Source organism: Folsomia candida, unplaced genomic scaffold, assembly GCF_002217175.1.
Source record: "Folsomia candida strain VU population unplaced genomic scaffold, ASM221717v1 Fcan01_Sc007, whole genome shotgun sequence".
Taxonomy (NCBI): domain Eukaryota; kingdom Metazoa; phylum Arthropoda; class Collembola; order Entomobryomorpha; family Isotomidae; genus Folsomia; species Folsomia candida.
The window spans coordinates 3,769,953-3,786,642 of NW_019091199.1; the positions used below are offsets into that span (position 1 = coordinate 3,769,953).

A 16,690-nucleotide genomic window follows, 5' to 3' on the forward strand; every position below is an offset into this window, starting at 1 on the left:
ACACGTTGAATTACTGGCTTAGTTCTGGATCTCAAAATTAGTGTTGACCATTCATCTTGGGACACCGTCCAGCACTAAAGTTTTTCAAGTAGTTGCAAAACTTAGTCATTCCCACACCTCCCTCATTAATTTGAGACAGCATCACATTCAACATTGTGTTGTGAATGCTCCTCAACACGGTTTTTGGTAAAAAAAGCGAACAAAACAATCTGTCGACTATCCCGTGAGTTAAGCCGAGTTTAAGTGCCTACTTTATAGGAAACCACACCTGACATGGACTGCAACAGCACCTTTTAGCTTGGATAAAAAAGCAGTCGGATAATATTATGCTGCTTATAGTGGCCAACTCACCATGCGTTCGGGCCCATTCTAATTCTAATTACACTTTAGTTATACAAGTTTGAAAAAAAATCAACCGGCATGGATTGCATGATGGGGGGACACGACTCTTGTCAGATACTGGTTGACTGTGTATAACCCTTCCTAGGCAGCGTAGAAAGTATTATAGGAAGTAAAGTGTTCCTCTTCCCAAATCATTTCGACAACGACGCTGTTCTACAAGAAGTGGACTGTGGGACGCAAGGTTAGAAAAGTGTAGTCAACAAAGGGCAAGGACTTTTTCCACAATCCCGCATTGCATTACGTGATTAGATAGATGAGAGCCAGGAGAATTTATCCTCCTAATTTGACTTTTTTGGAGGAAAGCAATTTCTGTCCGATATACGTAATGTATTTCTGGGTCAGTCAGTCAGTCAGCGCATGGTGTTTTTGGTCGAGTGGTCATAGGAAGGAAGGCAGAGATACGTGCGTACATATGCTTACGCATGTACAGCATCTACCGTCCGAGGAGGTGTTCCATTTTATTGGACAGGTTGAGTGATGTTATTCTTCGTTAGTTAAGACCAGCGAGTGATTTAGACAAAGAAGGGTTCAAATCATTGACGACAGATTTTTGAATCGGAATTTATTTCACTTTTCTTGGGACTTGACCAATAAATGCGAAGTGGCAAATGATGTTCCATTACCTTCTCCGAATTCTATATTTTCAGTCGTGGATGGAAAATGCACTTTGTAAGAGACATATTTCTTTAAAAATACTCTTCTTCGAACTCTTCTTCCACTCGTGGCATTAGAGAAGAAGACCTTTTTCTTAATTTACATTACAATGGTTGACGGGTTTCAGGATGGATGAGAATTTTTTTTCTTTACAGGTTTATTATTCCAAAAGTTGATTAGATACGACGGTTATTCAAGCATACACGTAAAACTACACGAGGGGATGAGAAAAAGAAGCAAAAGAGGTTTCATTTTTTACACTGAGCTTCTCCCGACCCGATCATGATGCTTTTGATGCTTTAAAAATCTGTTTTTAGTCGAGAATGAGATAATTGTTGAGCTGAAGAGGGGCTCAAAGTTGTCAGACGATTCGGATTCAGAAGAGTGAGTTGTCTTCTCATTTGAAATCTTGAAGAAATAATCCTGCGTTTCAACACCAAACTGCCGTCGTCCAAGATTTCACAACACAAATATAGACTCTCCGTCCAAGCAACAACTCATCGTTAGGTAATAGCCTACTAGATATTTTCTTCCTCTAGCTGGCTACTTTACCAGCCAAGTCGACATAGTGATGTACCAGTTCAACCTCTTCCTCGTAGTCGTAACACACGCAGCAGGTATTAAGAGAATATTATGGAATTAATGCCAATGAGGAAAAATAGGCCCGAGTGGAAATTTTGAGATTCTTAAACTTTTAAAACCAACAATCATCGTTAAGCCTTAGAGATTGAGGAAGGGTTGTTTTTTTGTGAGCAATTCCGTTCTTCTTCTGTCGTAATCGGTGATGTGTACATAATATCAATGTATCCCACTTGAGTGGATCATGTGTCATGTGTCATTTTTGTGTAATCGGTCACCAGAGCAAGAGAACTCTCACTCATCTCTGCTAAAATACCTGCACAATTTGATGACACTAAAAGTCCAGGTCATTTTATGGATACCATTGGATGAGTATGATGGTGCGTAGAGGCGTACATTATGCATACATGAAATAATTGTTTAAAAATTGTCTAAAAATAATTGTTTATGTGAATTGTGAATGCATGTTTTGAAAATAACATGCTTAGCTCAGGAAAGTTATTCAAAATATCGTGTTTTCATATTGGCCGTTATAAAATTAGTGTCCCGTCCAGTGGCGTTACCGGACAAAATTCCTTTGACGTCCAGTCTGTACATATATAATTGTACATTTATACTCTCCGTAATCCGAGCCAAGGTTGGCAACTTGTTTGTCTTGTGTGCAATACAATTCAACGAGATTAAATGTAAGCTTGCAGCGTCTGATTTAAGATCCCATTAAATTTAAGATTTTTTTTTCATTTAATACACCCCATTCAAATTACGAGCACAAGTACATTCGCTGCATATCAATTACTTACCAAAGAATCCAACGCACAACAGCAATTAATGATTTACCAGTCTACCTACTATTTACACTTGCCCCACCACCAACAAACAAATAGATTCGACAAGAAAATATCTTAATATGCAAATTTCTGGACCACAGAGCGTAGATTAGACCTAAGCAGCATTAATAATAGTGGCTAAGCCAGTTTGGACGCACTGATTTCTTTCGGTCAGTTACACCGTTTGTGTGATGTGTGTCCAGTAAGAAATCATCATTGTTATTATAATTAAGGTTCCATCGCGTCCTTCCCATTGTCCAGCCAGTCCTGCTTGGCTCAACTGCTTACATACCTTGATTTTCAAGATCACGGCCAAACGACCTTCCGACGAGGAGTTGACTGATATGTTCCTGAGGCTGCTGCAGCAATTGTATTGTCAACTTCAAGAAGAATTTACGAATGATTGACTACTTATGCGACTGGCATACTTACTTTTTCATGCTCGCTCTCCCTACCACTGACAGACCATTTGCTGCATATTAATACTTCCCTCTGCCAACTGCGTTCTGGAATTAATTATCAAGTGCCAAAACAAAGAACTTTACAAATCAACCAGATTCGTCTATCTACATCTGCTAAATATGTTGTTACTGTGAGAATGAATGAAGTTTTCTTAAAACGAGATGAGATACTACGCATGGAAATAAGTAAATATATGTGCATGTATGTATAGTCAAAGTCAAAGTCAACATTCCTGAGGATTCTTTACCCTCATGTTATTACAATCACTATTATTGCCAACTTTGTATCATTGACATAAAACTACAAAACCTAAAAAAACGGGTGCATAATAAAACAGTGCTGCTGCTTATACTGAGGAGGTGTGGATCATGGGAGGGGAATCTGTCCGATGATAAATAGTAACATGGAAAACTAAAGAAAAATCCAATAATATTCGAGTGACCCAAACAAAGACCAATGAAAGAGCCTGAACTGAAATAATGGGTTTTTGTTTTGCAGGGAAATGGTAATAAACCTTCTACATAAATATTCTGGCTGCTTGGATATGTATATGTAGCTTTGTGTTGTACACATAATTCGAGACTCTCAGGTGTCTCTTTGTTCTGGATCTCAACAAATCAAACTTTTTGTGTGCAGCAAGCAAACCTTTGCCACATCAAATGGAGAGTGATTTTAAGCTGTCCAGCAAAGGTCCCAAAAAGTGACGGGAATTTCATCCACTCAAAGAAATAAATCATTTTTTCATATCCATAACTTTGAACCAGGGTCTTTTTTATGTTACTAGTACAAATTTGAGTGAGAACATGGATGTGCATGGGATTCGGTTCTACAACGCATATTTAATCCTTTTAATACCTGCGTACGCTTTTGTGCAGGGATAATTTATTAGTGAGTTTAAAACCAAATTATGTGTGTGACAAAGGTTGACGAGCCAGACAGCTTGGCGTCGGCGACTTCTAACAACGCTTTTTTAAACAATTTCAAACTTTAAATCTAATTGTGACCAAAACACAGGTGGACAATTGTTTACTCAACTCAAGTAGTTTTCATCGCATTGCTTATACGACGGCTCAGTAGCCTAAAAATTCATGTGTACGTTTTTCAGATAAACGCTGTTTTGCAATGTGTGTAATCACGCACCATGTTTTATTTTGGCGACCGTTCGTTTTGTCAGCATTACAGTACAATTTAATTTCTAATTGTAGGACGATGGTGCGCAATAAGCAGCGTTGGATTGATGAATCGGTCCTCCACCATACTTCAAATTAGGCCATTTTCTCCCCTTTTTTGTCAAGAATCGTGCACTATTTTTTATGTGCATGCAAACTTCAGTCCCAAGGTTTCATAACCAGCCAGATGAGGCATCTTCTATGAAATACTACTGGTCATTATTGCTTCATACAGAAGTATGCATAGATAGTCATTAGATCGCGTCGCCATAAGGAAATTAAGGAAACAGAATTAGGGACACTATCCACTCCACTTAACATAGTTTCATCAAGTTGCGTTTTATTCGAAAGATTCAATTAATTATTTTCATTATTAAGTGAAACTGAATTAACACGTAATCAAAAGTATCACGTGTTTAAACTTAAATATAAATTGCTGAGGTTTGAGTTAGTTAGTTATACAGGTGGCTCCGGCACATAGCACTGTCTCAATATCCAATTATGTATAATTTCTAAAAAGATCATAAAAAGTTTAACTTTCAAGAATTAATCCACGGCTAATTAATCTATTTTACTCTCTATTATGAATTTATAAACTAATAATGTATCAAATCTGCTCTCACTTTTACACGTTTTGGACCGTGACTGATACAGAAATGTATTTATTAATGGTTGGACTATCATTTTCAATTACAATGTTGTTATTTATCTGCGAATCATCAACCAGGTGCACAAAGCAGAGCAAACAGTACAAAATATGCATCAAATGTCCACTGACCGAGTCCATCCTCTCGTTAATCTTATGGCGCACTCTTCTTCCTCCACTGCTCCACAAAACAAACGGAACAACGAGAACACAAATTATCAAAGAAATGTTCACACTTTCCACTACTGATTTTTCATTAAAATTACGTTATGTCGGTCGGTGAAATAAATTGATATTTATTTTTCGAGATAAACTATAGCACGAATAAATCACAAGTTGTATCTAAAAATTACGAAATACTTCAAGTTGTGTGGCCAAATATCTACGCGTAAGTGGATTCAATTTTCTGAATGATTTTGGACAATCCATCAATTTTGTCTCCGTATTTCCGTTTGAGTTCGATGAAGGTCTTGTTGTAGAGCGTTTCCTTGTTGAGCAACGTCACTTTCGCATCTTTTATCTCCCGTTCGTGTCGTTTCTTCAAGTTGGCCAACTTGTCATTTGCAGCTTGCAATTGTTTTGTCAACTCCTGAATTGACTGCTCGGAATGGCTCATAATCGAGGATAGATTTTCACTGTGGAGTTTGGACATTAGTTCTTTCTCCTGAGTCAAGGATTCTAGTCTGTAGGCAAATGCAAAATTAGTTTCAGATTATTCATCGTAATTTGTCAAGGTTGTACACGTACGTTTTTTGGAGATTTGCAATTTTCTCATATAAAAAGTCCATTTGTGAATTCGTCTCCGTCGAATAGCGGACATGATCCTGTGATGACCAATCATTCTGCTGAATTTGATTATATTTTAAACTCATATTTTTATTATCACCACAATATGTCAATTTATGCTGAATTGGTGGCAAGTTTACCGTGGTAAGTTCCATATGGCTGGGGAGGAACAGGCTCGAGTCACCGTGCGTCGTCAGTGGCGTTGCATTAGTGTCGGCGACGGTTCCCAAAATCCTCTGAATGTTTTCGCCTTGTTGAGTGACCAGCTCAGTCTTCTCCCTTTCCACTTCCGCTTTGATGAGGGTCCGTTGTTTTTCCAACTCGTGCACAAAATTCTGGCCTGCATGGCCCAACTCATTACTCAACTTTAGAATTATGTCATCCTTCCCTTGCAGAGTTCTACGATGTTCAGCCTCCATCGACCTTATCTAAGCATCAATTTAGAGACATAAGGAACATGGGATTATTAAAAGCCACGCTCAGACGAATTATAATACCAGTTGTTGAAATTGATGAGAAGACGTTTCAGCTAATTTTAGCTTGTGTTTATAAAACTGATGCAAGGATTGAATTTCCTCGTCCTTTGAAATCTTTAGCTGTTCCATTGTGGAATTGAATTGGGTGTTGAGTCGCTGTCGCATCTTGTCCATTCTTTCATGAAGGGTGTCTGCAATCCATTCGGAGTACCGCTCCTTGAAGTCGTCCCCCTCCTCGGAAATTATGTTGGCAACGATTGACTGAACAGTCTCGGAGGACTCGGATCGCGAACTGGTGGGGAGTTTGTGAAGAGACTTTGAATCATTTTTTATGGGAATGGTAAACGCTGGTGGACCAAAGTCAAGAAGCTCCGATTCCGTTTTGTGATCTGCATTGTGGTGATCACTCGACGTGCTAAGACGGAAAGTAGTATCGGACTCGCCCAACTTATTTTCTTGGTCCTCAGAAGAAATGTGGTTTTCTGCGGTTGTCGAGGATGTCTGAGAAGGATCAATAACTTTAGTCGCGTCGTTATGAACAGCTAGATGATCAGGTTCTACCGTCTTATGAAAGGATAGAGATTAAGAAATTCAGACATTTACTTTGAATCTGGAGATACATATTTAATGAGCTAAAAGATAAGATATGCACCTGATGCAATTGACTTGACTGTGTTGGAAATTGCGGACTCGTTTGAGGTCGAGGGACGACTCCAATTTCCGCCATGTTGTAAAACACTCTAGTTGACGACTTTTTTGACATTTGCAAGTGAGATGATCGACTTTGTGCTGCTGGTTTAGGCAGCGTTGTGAAAGACTTGGAGAAAAGATGACCACTCTGAGTGATTTGACAAGGAATTTGTGCCATCAGTGTGGCCATCCGCTCGTCGTCCTTGTCCCACTTTTCGTCGTCATCTTCGTCATCATCCCGCGTGTCGTGCTGTTGTGGGGCTTGTTCGTTGTGGAGGATCGTCATTCGTGTCATAACTTGGGCTGTAGCCGATTTTGGTCGATTTGGGTGACTATTCGATGCAAGAGGCTGTCGTGGTGGAAGCCCTTGAGGAACTTGATACAGAATTCCTGTTTCCGGGGACTCAGTAATGCATACCAAGCCTGGAGGAATATTTTCGAAGGATAGTTGAGCTGAATTAACTTCGGAAACATATGGGGAATCTTCATTTGGGGGCGCTTTGAAATAAGGTTTGCGCACTACTCCTTGGTTCCCAGAATCCAGATCGGCCTCCACGCTTTCAGACACCATTGTTTTTGTCTCGGGTGTGCTTTTATTTGCGGTTTCAGAGGCGTTGTCGTCATTGTCATTTTGGTTTGTTGAAGTCCTGGATCTGAAAACTCCACGGAATGATTCAAACAGAGATGACATTATTATGAATTTTAAGCCAGGTCACAAGATTTTGGATAAAATGTGTTCAACTATCAGTCATGGTGGAATGTAAGATTAACCGTATGCAAAATAATGAGCGACGAGATTTTTTGGAGGGGGAGTAATTTCGTCGTTTGATAAATGACAACGACTCCACGATTGCTTGACTTTTAGTGCCTAGTTACCCTTAACGGTTGCGACAAATGGTCGAGTTACAAATAAAATAATTATTTTTAAAATACACTGGAGAGCAAATGTGAACGCCCAAAACCACAAGCACAATTTAAATCATAGTTTCTCAGTAAGTACGGGGAATTTTTGAAAGGTCGTTATCTCATTTTGAAGACAAATTAGTACACAAACATTCACTAAAGAAAATTTGTTGTAAGATTTTTTTTCACTCCGTACGGACCCATAGCGTGAAGTTAAGAAATGAGCACCGGTGCAAAAGTCATCGCCACAAACAATTAAAATGATAGCACTTTTAAAATTACCAAAGTAGGATAACAACTTTTTTAATTTTTAAGTACACCTACTATTGATGTATATATAAAATAATTCCACTTCAATTAAAAAAATATATCCCAGAAGAAAATGCCCAATAATGAAACAACAGTCGCTATTCAAGATTTGGTCATTCATTACTACGAAAATGGGGGGAAGACGCAACAAGAAATTGCTGAGTTGGTCAAAAAATCTCGTCAACTGTCCGTGACATGATTTCACGTTACAAATTAACGGGATCAATTGAAAATAGGCGACGAGCAGGACGTCCACCAAGTTTCATCACAGGCGAGTAGAAAATATTTGCTCGAAAAGTGACCAATAATCCAAAACTTTCGTCTCCCAAAATTTCTGGTGAAGTAGAAAATGATGTTAGAAAAGTATCAAGTGGTTGGGCAAGCTGGGGAATATCGAAACTCAGTGCTCAAAAAAATTATAGAGCCAGGAGGAAGCCTACATATCAAAAACGCACCAATAGAAAATATTAAAATTTGCAAGGCAACACACAAATAAAGATTAAAATTTTTGCGAATCACTCTCCTGTGTGTTTAGAGTAAATTTAGTGTTTTATGGTCGGATGGAAGGGTTTGAGTATGGAGAGAAGTCGGAGAATCTGTCAAACTAAAAAATCTCAACACCATCTTAAATTATGGCGGAGGACGCGTCATGATATCTGGGTGTTCAGCTTCGCGGGGGCTGGTACGCACGAATTCATCAATTCTACCAAGCACCAAATTTTGTACCAGAACCTACTAAAGAGAAATGTTTAACAATCAGCAGCAAAACTTCCCTTTGCAGGGTGCTACACCTTTCAGCAGGAGCGCGAACATAAACGGACGGCCAAGTCCACCTGTGAATTCTTGTGACCAACAAGATTAATGTTCTCGAATCGCATCAGGAAAGACTGAATCTCAATCCTACTGAGCAGAGGTGGGGAGCACATATATTTAGACATCCGAAAACGCTCAATTTCGAGCATAGCTGACGTGAAAGCAGAAATCTAAGCCCCCTTGAGTGACGTCGACCCTGATATCCCTCAGACATTGGTTGCGTCCATGTAACGTCGCTGATAGGCTGTCATATTTTCAAATAGAGGTCCAACAACGTACTAAGTGTTAATGCTTTCATTTAAAACTTAAAATTGTAGAAATATTAAATGTTTTATTCGTTTTGGCGATCACTTTTGCACCTGCCGTTTTTACTTTTTATCTAATCTACTCACTTGTGATGAAAACTATAAACTTTTAAGAAGACTCTTTGATACTTAGTTATTGGATATTAAATTACATAATTAATAGTTTACAAAACGCAGAAAAAAATTCTGGAAAATCTGTTATTTTCAAAAAGTTATGAGAAATCAAACGGCAAACTTTCTCTTGGGCGATGACATCTGCTCTCCAGTGTAGTTGGTGTAAAAGTCCCTTACAAATACACCAACTACTTTGACCTTTAATAACTTTTGAACGGGCAGACATAGAGACTTAATTCTTAAAGATGAAATCATCGTAATTTTTAGCTTGATTTTTTAAGCTAAAAATTTCGAGGGTACTATTTCGAAGATTGAACTTGAAATCTCCAGTGTGCAGCCCGAGTCAAGCTCGCTGTTATCGGTCAAACCGACCATTTTGCATAGAATTTTACTGTACCAAATGCATTTTACTAATGCACTTTACGCCAGTTTTTGTCAAATATACAATTTGTATTATGCACGTGCATACATAGTATGCAATGCATACTATGCATTGGTGAAAAATTTAACTAAATTTAGGGTTTTAGCCCGAATCAGGGCTTATGTACCCGTTATGTCCGTCTGTCCGTCTTGCGTCTTGTTATCTCGTAAAACTAATCGTAACAAACAATATGAATTAAAATAGGAAAATTTTCCGAGTTTATTAAGTTCGTGTTTTGTAATGGTTTGTATACCAAAAATAAATCACAAAATTATATGCACATCGTTCATTACGAGTCCTGCTCTCAGGAGGAGAGCGTCACCACCTGCCCTTCACAGATCTCGATGCCCTTTGGATATGTGGTAGGGTCCTATCAGTGTACTAAAACCCTGAAGTGGTTTGACTCCATGGCCACATTTGCGCCCGCCACACCCACAAAGTAGAAATTCACAGAAAAAGGCCACAGACAAATATCAGTAAAAGTCCCTATAATGTTACTAATTGCCCTAGTAGCTCAGAGGTCAGAGCACTTGACATGAATTCAAGGGAGCCGTGGTTCGATTCCCGGCTGGGTAACAATTTTTGGCATTATTCGGGATTTACGTATTTGATTTCTAAATAAATTTGGTTTCCACAAGGATAGAAGTAGTGTTAAAATCAAAAATAATGAAAATTGTTTGTAAATATTACAATTTGGAGTTCATGCATTATGCTGCTTTCTTATCGGCACTCTCTAATACCGTGCAAATAGGAATTAATGTGACAATATGAGATAAACAGGAATACATTACACTCTGATTCTCATTCTCTATTGAATATATGTCGGCTTTCTACTTTTAGTCAACGACACGAGAAATGTTCCCATCCTTATTACCATTGCATGTCTGAGTGTCTCGTAGAATTTTTCTGATCTTGAGAATTTGCACTAGTAAGTACATCGTACATGAGAAGTATCCGTATTTATCTAGGAATCTGCTAAATGTACACACTTCCTACCTTTATCCGTGTTATCAATCACAGAATAATTATTTGCATAGCAGGGTCGAGTATGCATATATATTTATCTATGAGCCATCGCACAACTGACTCTGTTCCGTCAAAACGCCTCCGAATTGGAGCACGTCCAAGAAAATCAGTTTAGTTTTCAAACTGCATTGGTCTTGAACAAGGTGGATCGGTATCAAAATAAATGTTATGCAGCCATTAATTCATTTCTGATTTTGCTAAAGAAATGTCGAAAATCACACTCTTAACAAAAATCTTCCATAACAGTGAAACTTGTGCGGATGGTGATAAGTAAATATTGAAGCACTGCTCTTGAAAATACGGCAATCTCTTCAGTAGAATATTCAGGTAATGACATTCAGATAAGATCAATAACATACATCTACATTATAATTGTTAGTAATTAATAACAATTATAGCAACATGCACTTGGTGCATGGAATAATTCGTATGCAATATATGTATGTATGTTTACTTGAACCAATATTTAATTTCATATAAATGGACCAAAGGTAATAATTATTATTATGGTTTGAAGTCACTGGATCATACCGTGGTCATCGATATCAGCGTTTTTACAACATGCATTGCACACCTGTTGCACCTGAATCACTTTGCCCTCGCCGACTCCCAATTTAGGTTCCAATCGTTTTACTTTGCTCGACTTTGTAAACATTTGGAAAGTGCATCTCGTAACGAGATTCTCGTTGTTCAGAATATCGTTTAAAGGGCATCCAGTATCCGGTATGCCGTGATGAGCATTGCATTTGACATTACCGATTAGGTTATCTGGTTTATTCACAAATATTGATATTAAGGTTTAGTTATCGAGTTATCTCCGAAAATAATGAGTGACTATTATCAGTTCATCACAAATTGTAATTCACAATACTTGACTTTGTTACATTGATTAGGTACACATGATGGGCAATCATTTACTCAGTCAGTTAGTGGTAGTGACAATAATATTTGGTAATAGTTAGCAGAAGTGTGATGGAGAAAGTTCGCATGGGTGCAATGCCGGTGGGGGGAGAGGAGGGTTTACGACGGTCATCAAGGTTGCGAAATCGCTTTTCCGGCTTTCCCAGTCGCTCGGGTACTTTTGGAATTATGAATAATCATAACTGACTAGACCAGTCGACTTAACTTCTACTTGATGAGCTGCACATTGCACCAGATAATCAGACAAAACTTTTGTGTTCCTTGCAGAATTAGGAACGTCGCCAGTATCAGTACCAACAGCGGAGAAGCCTCTGACAGAGAATACTCTTGTAAGACCGGAAGTGCGTTGGACCAGTAGCGGAGGTGACGAAGACGAGGTCGACATGGGACCACGGTCTGAGGAGGAGAATGGAATGGTGGACTACGGCGACCTGGACAGCCAAACTTCCTTCACAGCATTTCCCCCAACCTATCTCGTCCTTCGACTGTCGCCCAACATCCAGCCTGCCGCAGTTTCTTGGCTGGTGCGAAAAATCACTGGAAAGAAAGGTGAGGGTGGCGCTGAGCTACTCGTTCGATGTGAACCTTATGGAGGTCGCAAAAAGGAGGTCAGCTCACAGCATATTCCAATGAAAATAAGGAGTATTCAGTTATTAACGTTATCGATATTTATATTGCAGAGTCTGGTTTTACATGTGTCAGCATCAAAGTTAAAATTTCTAGAATTAGCCGAATACATGGAACTGAAGAAGGTAGACTGTCAAGGACAACTCCGCGAATTCACGGTTGGAGATCTGGACAACTTTCTCCATTCTGATATTAACCTGGACAATCTTCTCACTGCTGCAGAAAAGCAAATGATTGTGATTCATGAGTTGGAGAACCTGCGGTCCATTGCAGGAGAAAGTTGCGTACCAGGATGTCCTAGTTTGTCCATTTTTGTTGGGCAATCGATATTTCAAACATTTTTGACAGAGTCACTGATAACGTCGTATTATCCACTTCATGATGATGCAGAACTGACTAGTTTGGGCGACAAGTGGTACTGGGCATTTTTTCAGGCACAACCCTTTGGTAATAAATACTAGACTACCCTTACACATATGTATATCTGAAATACCTCCTCTGATGACTTGCTCATTGAAGAGTATTGAATTGTTTTATTTTAGAGGAAATTCGAAAATATTTTGGAGAGTCGATATCGCTCTATTTCTCATTCTTGGGATTTTACACAGCATCACTTTGCGCTCCTGCAATGTTGGGAATTCTGCACCTATTCTTTCCAGACTCTGCGTCGAACTATAGCCTAATATTTTTCTGTATTTTCAACGTCGTATGGGTCACCGTGACGCTTGAGTTATGGAAGAGAAAGTGTTCTGAACTAGCCTATGTAAGAGGACATTAATATAGTTTATTAATTCTTCATGCCCTCGTGCTTAATATGATGCGACCTTCCTTTAAAAATAGGTATGGGGGACCCTAAGAATGACCAAGTGGGAAGATCCGAGATCCAATTTTCGGGGTACGACGACGAACCAATTTCTACACAATTTATTATCAGTTTTATACATCACAGAAGAGTGCGACAAAAAACATTGTTACAAATATATCTATCTTTTCCCTTATTGTACATACAGGAAAAATGAGTATGGATCCAGTGACTGGGAGATATCAACCGAAATATCCGTGGTGGAAAACAGCCGTAAAAGTGAGCTAAAAATAAATAGGAAATGAATATCTGCTGATATGTATAATCATATGCCATCAAATATATTACCGTTTCCGCATTTGTTTTTATAAGGTTTATGGGGTTTCGTTTCCGATTGTCCTTGTCTGTCTTTTTGGAGCCTTTTACATTATGTTATACTCGTTTTGGATTGAAGAGATTCTGGTAGAGATGCAACACGAAAATGGATCAAAGCTCGCTGCCATCTTGGTCTATGTCCCAAGCATTGTATACGCCATTCTCGTCTACTTGATGAATTTTTATTACCGACAATTAGCATCTTTTCTGACAGAGTGGGGTATGTGGCAGACGTTATGCATAGAAAATCCTTGAATTAATTTTAACCATGTCTATTGTTTTATCAGAGAATCATCGTACACAATCGCAATTCGAAAGACACCGGGTCACCAAACTCGTCTTATTTGAATTCGTCAATAACTTTATGAGTTTGTTTTACATTGCTTTCTACCTCCAAGATTTTGTAAGTTAACATATGCATAAAAATGTTAATTATTTATATCCAGAACGTAATGTAGTTAATCATGTTTCCGTATTCTGTGCAGGAAATGCTGAAATATGTAAGACTAGTTATATTTCTTCTTGTATGCAATTTACAGAATAATATTTGGGGATTAATAATGTGTTTGTCTGAGCAGCAAGTATTCGTCATGTTGATAATTCTACAAGCGATCAGCCATTTCCAAGAAGCTATCCTTCCACTTCTGATTCGTAAGGCGTACACGTCAGGGGTCCAATTTCTGATTCGGAAATACCCTAAACTTGCCAAAATTATGACTGATGAAGACGAGGTTTTGAAGGGATCAAAAGAGAATAATAATGCATCCACGGAGGACAGTATTTGGAATCCTGCAAGTTTAGGGTTGCAAACTTTGGACGCCACAGACCCCAGAATTGACAAGTCCAAAGCAGAAGGAGAACAAGATCCTTACGAGGTTCGTTCAGTGATATCATCAAACAAAGGGATTTGATAAATAAATTACGTTTATTCACAAACAGGGAACCTTTGACGACTATTTGGAAATGTTTATACAATTTGGATATGTGTTCCTATTTTCTTCAGTTTATCCGCTGGCTGCTTCATGGGCCATCTTTAATAATGTTCTTGAGATCCGTGCAGATGCGTTTAAGCTCTGTAAAGTATTTCAGCGTCCAATTGCTAAACGAACCAAGGATATTGGAGCTTGGCAAATTGCATTTGAAGTGATGGGAGCAGTGGCCATTATGACCAATTGTGGACTGCTCTGCCTTTCACCAGAACTACGAGCGCTTTCACCAACACTCAGGCCAGCTGAATGGTTACTTCTTTTCGTGGTTATTGAACATTGTCTGCTAGCTTTAACTCTCGCATTACGTCAGCTAATCCCGGATGTCCCCTATCAAGTAAAAATGGCAATGGCACGATTGGAGTATCAAAGTAGACAAGCGCTAAAGAACGAGGTGATTGATATTTAAACACTCATCCATCCGTAATCGTTCGTTGTCGTCGAATATTGTTTATTTGTAGTATTACTAAATCTTTTTTTGATATCGCAGCAAACCTTTAAAAGCCGACGACAACTTACTCGCCGTTTCAAAACAATACATGGGCCTAGAACAGCAGCTAGTTCTCCGAAAGCTACCGACTCGCCTGGAACAACTTCCATTGGGTCATCATCCCCCATCGCTAGACGAAGGGTCGCTGCAAGTGGAAAAAATCTGTGAATTTGTAATGATTGTGAGAGTGAGACATTTTATGTTTGGATGTGGGAAGTATGTATATGCTAATTACAAATTTAATTAACAATTATCTACACAAATTATATCTAGTCAACGACCATGATTGGTCAGTGGAACTAATATTATAATAACCAAATGACATGACATTTAATTTAGTCGTTTACTTATGAAATTGTCTGATATTAATCTATGAAATTTAAATGAAAAGCCTGATTCAAAGCTTGTCAATTTCAGCAACGTATTGCTTGTTTCGTCCTTATTATTACTCATAATAACTGTTGAAGATATGCAAACCTTGATCATTAACTCATTAGAGGAAGTACATACAGATCTGTATATCTTCAATACGACATATTCAACTTACTTGTGTGTGTGTATGTAAGTACTCTGTACATGCAAAGTATGTATGTTAGGTCTGTCTGACCATGCATAAATATGTCGAAATTGTAACCTTTTTAACTTGCCTTTCTTTAACGTCTACCTGGAATTCCCCACATATGCACATGGATCCAATCGGAGTATTAATATCTTGATGCCATGTCTTTAAATAAATTACTTATAACATTAACGCAGTAATAATGATGACACAAACTACTTTAGCCAGTCTGCGATTGGTTCTAGCTTGGTCAAGTTACTGCTCTTATTTCCCTCTCACATAATTTCCGTCGTATATCTTCAGAAGTCGTACATTTCAAGAAATTTTCAAACAATAAACGGATATGTTTCTTATACGATTATTCTTAATGGTGACTTGCACCACTGCTGGGATACTGGGAGCGAATATTACTGGAAACAGCTCAATATTTGACGACCGAATCAACATTAATACCAACTACGGTCACGCCCATGCAGTTGGTACGTTTCCTTCTCATGTCGTCGTATTGATTTAGTTCTAACTAATTATAAGACTGTAACCCGGTCAATGTAATTTGTGCATATTTCCTGATGTTCGCCAGGAAAGGATGGCTCCTTCAGTGGATCGGACGCCTCATCTGTGGGTTTCAATGCTGGAATTCTATACCCGGGCAACAGGTACTCTCCCCTCGCCAGCCAAACCTCCAGTAAATCCAACTCGTACTCCAGCGGTCGCAGGCCCCCATCAACCTTTACCAACACGGGAGTGAATAATAGAGGACAATGTAAGCGTGTCATACGGAAATATTTAACTCTAGCTGTTTGACCCTTGCCCGTTATTTTATGTATCAGACGGGATCCAAGGGAATGTGGCGGCCGGATACTCTGGTGGAGTGGGTCAGTCCTTCACGAAAAGTCAGTCACAACAGTTTGCAATTCCTCTCGGGTTCGGAGGCGCCGTGATCCTGTCTAACCTTCCAGAAACGCCCCCCGCCGACCAGCAGAAGACTGAACCTTCCTCAAATTCACCCCCCACCAGCAGCAGCGTTGACCCTTCCCCTCCTGTTCCCACCCCAAACCAACGACTCACCTTCGACTGATTGCAACTGAATAATTTATTTTACTCCGCTCTATGCACTACTTTTGATGAAAATGAGTGGTTTATCATGCATTGTTTGACTCAAATAATTATTTTAATGAATATGGCAATTAAAGTATTTTAACTATAACTATATATCAATTAGTTGGGTGTGGTTATTTATTTTCATCTCAACTTCATTTGCCCCTAATCTCAAACTGCCTCTGATTGCATCTTCATCCTTCTGCAGGTCTCGCTTTGGATTGGGTTCTCATCTCGCCTCCAGTCACCA

At 38.9% G+C, this 16,690-nt stretch overlaps 2 protein-coding genes across 5 annotated transcripts; one reads left to right on the forward strand and one right to left on the reverse strand.

The window, feature by feature from the left end:
* Positions 1-4,413: 4,413 nt before the first annotated feature.
* LOC110852590 lies at positions 4,414-8,416 on the reverse strand. 3 transcript variants are annotated; one of them, XM_035854092.1, is made up of 5 exons: positions 6,654-8,416; positions 6,023-6,502; positions 5,666-5,953; positions 5,487-5,584; positions 4,414-5,422 (listed from the first exon to the last, which is right to left on the reverse strand). In XM_035854092.1, the coding sequence occupies exons 1-5, from the start codon at positions 7,380-7,382 to the stop codon at positions 5,122-5,124; spliced, it is 1,896 nt and encodes a 631-aa protein (XP_035709985.1). In that variant the 5' UTR covers positions 7,383-8,416; the 3' UTR covers positions 4,414-5,121. The 3 variants fall into 3 exon arrangements, with proteins under 3 accessions (XP_035709985.1, XP_021956384.2, XP_035709984.1); XM_022100692.2 differs by having other exon boundaries at positions 5,487-5,581; positions 6,023-6,565; XM_035854091.1 differs by having other exon boundaries at positions 6,023-6,565.
* A 2,225-nt stretch (positions 8,417-10,641) lies between these two features.
* Positions 10,642-16,554, forward strand: LOC110851891 (anoctamin-10). 2 transcript variants are annotated; one of them, XM_022099821.2, is made up of 14 exons: positions 10,642-10,909; positions 11,771-12,111; positions 12,184-12,577; positions 12,673-12,893; positions 12,971-13,025; positions 13,141-13,211; positions 13,305-13,527; positions 13,595-13,710; positions 13,793-13,807; positions 13,886-14,182; positions 14,247-14,687; positions 14,784-15,821; positions 15,923-16,105; positions 16,173-16,554. In XM_022099821.2, exons 2-12 carry the CDS (start codon positions 11,887-11,889, stop codon positions 14,949-14,951), a joined length of 2,226 nt encoding a protein of 741 aa, XP_021955513.1. In that variant the 5' UTR covers positions 10,642-10,909; positions 11,771-11,886; the 3' UTR covers positions 14,952-15,821; positions 15,923-16,105; positions 16,173-16,554. The 2 variants fall into 2 exon arrangements, with proteins under 2 accessions (XP_021955513.1, XP_021955512.1); XM_022099820.2 differs by lacking the exon at positions 10,642-10,909 and adding an exon at positions 11,283-11,657.
* The last annotated feature ends 136 nt before the right edge of the window (positions 16,555-16,690 follow it).

Coding starts and splice junctions, on each gene's coding strand:
- LOC110852590 (XM_035854091.1), bottom strand. CDS start 7,382: ATGTCATCTCTGTTTGAATCATTCCGTGGAGTTTTCAGATCCAGGACT. Junction 6,566..6,653: donor AGTCAAGTCAATTGCATCAG/GTGCATATCTTA, acceptor TCCTTTCATAAG/ACGGTAGAACCTGATCATCT. Junction 5,423..5,486: donor ATTGCAAATCTCCAAAAAAC/GTACGTGTACAA, acceptor ATTTGCCTACAG/ACTAGAATCCTTGACTCAGG.
- LOC110851891 (XM_022099820.2), top strand. CDS start 11,555: ATGGAGAAAGTTCGCATGGGTGCAATGCCGGTGGGGGGAGAGGAGGGT. Junction 11,658..11,770: donor CGGCTTTCCCAGTCGCTCGG/GTACTTTTGGAA, acceptor TGTTCCTTGCAG/AATTAGGAACGTCGCCAGTA. Junction 12,112..12,183: donor ATGGAGGTCGCAAAAAGGAG/GTCAGCTCACAG, acceptor TTTATATTGCAG/AGTCTGGTTTTACATGTGTC.